Source organism: Zeus faber (assembly GCF_960531495.2).
Source record: "Zeus faber genome assembly, chromosome: 13".
Classification (NCBI taxonomy): domain Eukaryota; kingdom Metazoa; phylum Chordata; class Actinopteri; order Zeiformes; family Zeidae; genus Zeus; species Zeus faber.
In genome coordinates, this window is record NC_137198.1 from 10,191,185 (window position 1) to 10,198,184 (window position 7,000).

The 7,000-nt window shown below is 43.9% G+C and overlaps 1 protein-coding gene across 1 annotated transcript; it reads right to left on the bottom strand.

Annotated features, from left to right (window-relative positions):
• Positions 1–5,040: 5,040 nt before the first annotated feature.
• Positions 5,041–6,715, bottom strand: LOC307239002 (gap junction delta-2 protein; the record flags this gene model as incomplete). The annotated part of the gene is made up of 2 exons (XM_080012190.1): positions 5,041–5,959; positions 6,645–6,715. 2 exons carry the CDS (start codon positions 6,713–6,715, stop codon positions 5,113–5,115), a joined length of 918 nt encoding a protein of 305 aa, XP_079868316.1. The 3' UTR covers positions 5,041–5,112.
• Positions 6,716–7,000: the final 285 nt, after the last annotated feature.

Below are 7,000 nucleotides of genomic sequence, written 5' to 3' on the forward strand. Positions count from 1 at the left end.
TGGAAGTCGGAAGTCAGAGCCGGGAACGACATCACACCCGAATGACGTTGAGCGCGTTCCAGTCCAACAAGAATGACGCCTCCTTTGTTGCGCTTGCTCTTTCCGAATACGGACGACCACAGAACCAATTTGGGGCCGGGGAACGCAGCCATCCTCTGGGGGTCCGCGAACATGCACATGTTCACTTTAATAAAAAAACAAACAAACATTGTTAACATCCCAGCCGTTACTACAGCTTTCACTTACTGTGGATATGGTCGGCAGAGGTCGGAGGTCGGAGGTCAGAGGTCAGAGGTCGGTGAGGGTCTTCCGACTTTCCGTGTCGGAATACCGACCCGAGGGGGCGTTCCAGTCTGACTGGGGACTGGGAACTTCCCTGTCCAAATGGAACGCGCCATGATTCACAGAGAATAATGTGAGATAATTCATTTAAATATTGAAGTACACAACGTCCGCTATGTTGCTCACTTAGTTGTTTTTGACTGTTATTATTTTAGTGTTTTTTTTCTGTGCTTTTCTTATCTACTACACTTATCTACACTACACTACATTCCCTCACTGCTCTTTCTTTTGTCGTGTTTAAAATCAATATTATTTACAAAATATGAAATACTACATTGTTGATGATGATAAAGATAAATATAATAATATAGCTTTATAATAACAGACGTAAGATGTTCAAAATACATTTATATATATTCAAAACTTTTTTTTTTTTTTATATATATGAAAATAAACGGTATTATGTCTGTGTATAAAATGTAAAATAAAAAAATGAGTGTTTGAAACATAATCAAATTTAATCATTTTCACTAATTCCTAATAACGAATTGTGGATTACAAAGTGAGATTGGATGAACGTTGTCAGGGCCAAAAGCCTTCGCAGCACATAGAGCAGGTCAGTGAGATTTGGGATTAATCAATTTTCTCTCTCGCTTATGAGGGAAAAGAAGCAGAATAAAATAGGAACAGAGAGTTTACCCACCTTCACTGTTATTTCGGGTGAAGCAGGCACATGGGGGTGGGGGGGGGGGGGGGGGGGGGGTTAATCCCGAACTAGCAGCCGGGACACATCACATCTATGCTTCATCTGTCTCCACACACAAGATCCAGCTTCCCAGGTTCTTCTCCAAACAGCCGCAGGATAATAATTCACCAAAATAACAAACTGTGGAACAAGTGACAAGTGGTGAGAATGTTACAAGAACAAAATGTCAGCCACAAAGAAAATATCTGTTTTTTGGAGGTCAAAGTTTTGTGTCAGATTTTTGGCATTTTAAATGAACTCAAATATATATAATATAATAGAGTGTAATATAATGTAATTTAGTATAATTTTATGTAAAACAAAACAATGTAATATAAATAATATAATATAAAATAAAATAATTTCATATTATATATAGTACTATATATATATAATATATAGTACTATATATATTATATATAGTACTATACTGTATATTATTTATATACGGTATATATATCTATATAATATATATATATAATATACAGTACTGTAATGTAGGCCTAATGTTTATATCATTTATAGAATTAAATCAAATATAACCTCTTGTACAAAATGCAGTGAATGTGTATTTACATATTGTTATAGCTACTATAGCGATATACTACTTATAGATACATTCTATTTGAAAAGGAATTAATAAGCTGAACTGAAATCCTCTGAAATGGTCCATGAAACTCATATTAAAGTTGGTCATTTGGGAGGGAGCTTCCTCTGCCTGGGAAAGACTGAAGCCGTAATGAGGTGAAATTAAGCGCTAAATTAAGTGCCGAATAACAACCTGCTCGACCTGGAGCACCTGCAGTCACCTGCGATGGAAGCAGCCACGTTCCTACAGCGTTTACTTCTTCTTTTCACTCCTTTATTTCCTTTCTTCTTAAAATAGCGCCGTGCTCCAGCCTCTTACTCTGCTGCAGTTGTCAGAAGCATCGGCTCCTGCAGAGATTAATGAATAGGTCCTTGAGAGTGTGTGATCTCTCTTTCTCTCTCTTTCTGCGAGCGTGTGTGTGCGTGCGTGCGTGTGTGTGTGTGTGTGTGCGTGCGTGCGTGCGTGCGTGCGTGCGTGTGTGTGTGTGTGTGGTTTGTTTTAAAATGTGTAAACCTGAACCAGGTGAGGTGTTGCCTGCATCCATCACGCCGACGAAAAAAAGAAAATCCTCTCCTCTCTCCTGGCTCCTGGCTCCTGGCTCCTGGCTCCTGGCTCCTGGCTCCTGGCCCCTGGCTCCTGGCTCCTGGCTCCTGGCTCCTAGCTCCTGGCTCCTAGCTCCTGGCTCCCAGCTCCTAAGCTCAGGACTAGGAAGGACACAGGTAGCGTGTGACATCCAAGCAGGCCGTGATACGCCGCCATGACAGAGGAGCAAGGCAGCGTGCATAATGCCATTCATACATAACCCAGTAATTTTGGCATTTAGAGAGAAACGCTGAAGCAGGTTGAATGGAAAATGGGGAAAAGGGGTAAAAACACACACACACACACACACACACACACACACACACACACACACTCACACACACACACAGCAGAAAAACAATCACAATAATTTCCGGGCGATTATCTTGTGGATTTCGTGACTGAATTGACCCCGTGCAGTCAAGGTGGACATGCAAATTAAACACCGTGACATGACGTGGTGAGACGGGTCGATTCTGTCGTCCTGTACGCTTTAAATTCAGCCGGTGAAAACTACAAGAGGAGGAGGGGGGCGGGGGAAAACGGGGGTTCGAGACGAGATTAAGAAAGAAACAGGGAGCCGGTGCCTGGGGGGGAGCGCGAGAGAGAGAGAGAGAGAGAGAGAGAGAATGAGAGAATGAGAGCGGGAAACAAAATAGATACTGCATTGCATCAGGCCACGTTAACGAACGGCTTTTATTTGTTTCTGTTTGTTTTCTTTCTTTCTTTTTTTCTTTCTTTCCTTCTTTCCTTCTTTCCTTTAAGTTCTGGAGTTGCAGGGTCCCTGCTGATTTGGGGATGGCTGCGGCAGAGCTGCTGCTGCACCGGCTCTCCAGGCTTTGCGGCTTTGCACAGTCATTCTGGCAGAAGCACTGGTCAATCCCAACTCTCTCTCTCTCTCTCTCTCTCTCTCTCTCTCTCTCTCTCTCTCTCTCTCTCTCCCTCTCCTACATACTTTCCCTGTCGCCATCTCCCTCTGTGTAGTTCGGGCACGATTTTTCAGGGTTTTTTTTACTCTGTGACCTTCGTAAGGAAGACGCGACCTTGCACCACCCCCCACCCCCTGACGCTCCGTGGGGTCCTTTCCTCAAATAAGAGCAGGGGTGAGTAGAACACCAGAAAGGTCAACTCACACAGTACTCACAATTACGACCAGCTCTGCCATTCCTCACTGGGATGTGTGTCTCTCTCTCTCTCTCTCTCTCTCTCTCTCCCTCTCCAAAGTCACATAAAAAACAAGTTAAACCTGAGGAATCGCCCACTGAGGGATTCGTTGGAGCAGGGATCAGGGACCCCGTCGCATGATAATGGCCCACAGAGGTTCTGGGTTCCTTTCTGGTTTAAACATGTTGCAGTGTGTTGCAGGGTTTTTTTTTTTTTGTTTTTTTTTTGTCTCCTCAGGGAGAGCGACAGAGTGGGTGTGGTTTACATCTTCACTGCACCACGGCAAAACTCACACACTTGAGACACACATGGCAGGGCATTCGACATCAACAACAAAAAAGCACCGCATCGCACACATTTCTGGTGTACATGAATCCCACATTTATTTTAGACAGAAAAAATGATGTTTTCCTTTTTCTGGTCTGTTGGTTACATTTAAAACCTTTTTTTTTTAATGAAAAACTGTAGCACCAGAGCAGATTTTTATTGCCCATTATTTGTTAAAAATGTCAATTTTTGTGCTATTTTGAGTTTGGATCAGTACTGATTGTGGAGAGACATTTCCTTCTTGTATATATAAAAAAAAAAAAACTAGCACTTCATTTCATTTCCAGTCATTTGCAAAATAAAATAGAGAAAATGTTATATCTCTTTTCATTTCAAATCACAACAAATACATTTAAAGCAAATGAAAATCGGGGCGGCATTGAGCATAATCCAAGCAGGGAATTCGCTTTTATGATGAATATTATATATTTATATATTTATATGTTTACATATATATTATGTTTATATACAAGTATGGCACTTGATTACACAAATAAAGCAAGAAAACACTTGAACCACAAATGAAAGCAGTGGGCGCTTTGGTGTGTCAGAAATTAAGGAAGTCACAGACGTTAGCGTTTTGCAGCAAATCCACTGGATACTGTTCTGCAAGTTAGTAATAAAGCAATGGAATGGTTACATATGTTAAGGTCAGTGGTGCAGCACAGGCAACATAAAAGATGAAAGACTGATGTATCCATAGTGGTGGATGATTTATATATCTATGTATATATAAATCTTGTTTGTAGAGTGCGTGTGTGTGTGTGTGTGCGTGTGTGTGTGTGTGTGTGTATGTTCGTGTGCGTGCGCGTCACTTAAATAGGTAGGTGTCAAAAGTTTTGGTGGAGAAAAAAAAACGCCTTAAAAACACCATCAATAGCACATATTGGGTAAGGTTTGGCTCTCTGGTGTTCACCTCTTAGTGCAATTCGCATTTACTCTCTTCAAGTACAGCAGAACAAGCCCCACAAAGAGTAAATATGTGAACACGGTCAACATGGTCTCCATATAGCGCTTTACAGAGTAAGAAAGGTTACTAAAAAGTTGCATCAGTGCAATAAATAAATAATTTACAAACGCGAGATCCACGCTTGCCATGAGTCCTCATAAGACAAATTAAATAAAAATAAATAAATACATAAATAAATAAAGATGCCCGTGCGGAGCTGTCCTTCCTGGTCCATCACGGTGGTTCAATCTGTTCAATCTGCATCATCTGCATTACACATAAGCATTCACGCTGGCCATGAGTCATTTATAAGACAAACTAAATAAATAAAAATAACAAAGTAAGAAAAACAAAAATGCCCACTCTTATGTCATAACACGAATCAGGCGTGCGGAGCTTTGTCCATGATCATCATCATCATCATCATCATCATTATCATCACCACCATCACCATCAAAACGTCCATCTTGTCCATCACACATAAGCCGAGTCACTGGACTGAGTGCGCCCAAAATTGGGCACGCTCATCCGGGGCAGGTCCTTGTTCCTGATCTCGTAGATGGACTTCCTCCGCGCCTGCACCCCACGCACGGCCGTCTTGATCTTCCTCCACCCGAGGTGATTGAGCTCCGCCAGGTTGAGCACCACGCAAAACCCGCTGACCGCGAACATGAAGACCAGGAACACGGTCTTCTCCGTGGGCCGGGACACGTAGCACTCCACGTCCTTGATGCACGGGTAGCGGTCGCACTCGTACACGGACGGCACGTTGAAGCCGTAGAGGAAGTACTGGCCCACCAGGAAGCCGATCTCCAGTGCGTTCCTGAACACCACCTGGATGATGTAGAAGCGGGAGATGCCCTCCTGCCGCCGCATCTTGGACTTGGTAGTCCTCGCGGCCGAGTTGGGGATCTCCTTCACCTCCAGACAGTCCGGCTCGGCCTCCTTGGTGGAGTTCTCCGTGTTCTGCAGGACTCCGTTCACCACGGTGTTCTTGATCTTCTTGCCCTCGTCGCGCTTCATCGAAGAGTCTTGGTCCTTGTCCAGGGTCAGGTACACCGTTGAGTAGCGCCGCTCCTTCTGTTTGGCCGACTGGTGCACGGAGTAGGTGATGAAGCACAGGCTGGGCGTGCACACCATGATGATCTGGAAGACCCAGTACCTGATGTGGGAGATGGGGAACGCCTTGTCGTAGCACGCCTGGTTGCAGCCCGGCTGCAGGGTGTTGCACACGAACATGGTCTGCTCGTCGTCATAGACCGTCTCTCCCACGATGGCCACAATAAGGATCCGGAATATCACCACCACGGTTAGTAGGATCCTAAAAGAAATGCAAAAGCAATAGAAACAAACAAACAAAGAAACAATGTGAAAATAAGTGGAAATATGAAGGCGGATGCGGCCCCCCCCCCCCCCCCTATGTGTGTGTGCGTGGTTTCGGGAGCTGTCCAGTGCTGAAATACTGGACGCGCTGGCTCTGTGCGTTTGGAAATGTGCTTTTAGAGCTGTTATGTGTTGTTTAATTTAAGTGTTAAATAGAGAATTAGAGCCCAGTGAGCCACCCTGATGTTTCTACGTGTGTGTGTGTGTTTTTTTTATGTGTTCGTTGTTTAAAAAAAAAAAAAAAGGATTTCCATGTTAATTTAATAGAAAAAAGGGTGATAACTCCAGCTCGACAACAATGAACAACGGGTGACGGATGAACGCATGGATAAATGGATGACACGTGATTTTTAGTTGAGTAAAAGGTGGTTTTCTTTTTAGCTGAGTTTCGCAGCACCATCCCAGGTTTCGGAGAGACAGCTGCCAGGTGAATTATTGTCGCTGTCTCGTCTTATTTTAGGGAGACACAAAAAAAACCTGTGAAACAAGAAAAACAAAACAAAAAAAACAAAAAAAGATCCACAACATAGAAACGGGGGACTGGGAACCATGCTAAAGAGGATCCTGGAGGCTGCTGCGTTTCTTCTGCTGGTCTTTATTCTCTTTTTCTACATTATTCTTACCTTCCTATCATAGTAGAGTGCTGCTGGACAGCAGCCTCCAGGAGCCTCTCTAGTATAGTCCATTCCCCCATTTCTGATCATCCGGAGAAGGCGAGGGCACAGCGGCACTCTGCTCAAATCCCTTCCCAAAAAAAAGGACTTTTATTCCTTTATTGTCTCTCTCTCCCCCCCCCCCCTCCCTCTCTCTCTCTCTTTCTTTCTTTCTCTCCCTCTCTCTCTCTCTCTCTCTCTCTATCCCTCTCTCTGAGTGTCTCAGTCTGGCTCCCCCGTCGGATTCAAAGTCCAAAATGTCCGGTTTTATCTGGGAGATGCATCAGTGGAGGAGAGATGCCGCCGCCGTCCTCCTCGCTGCGCGC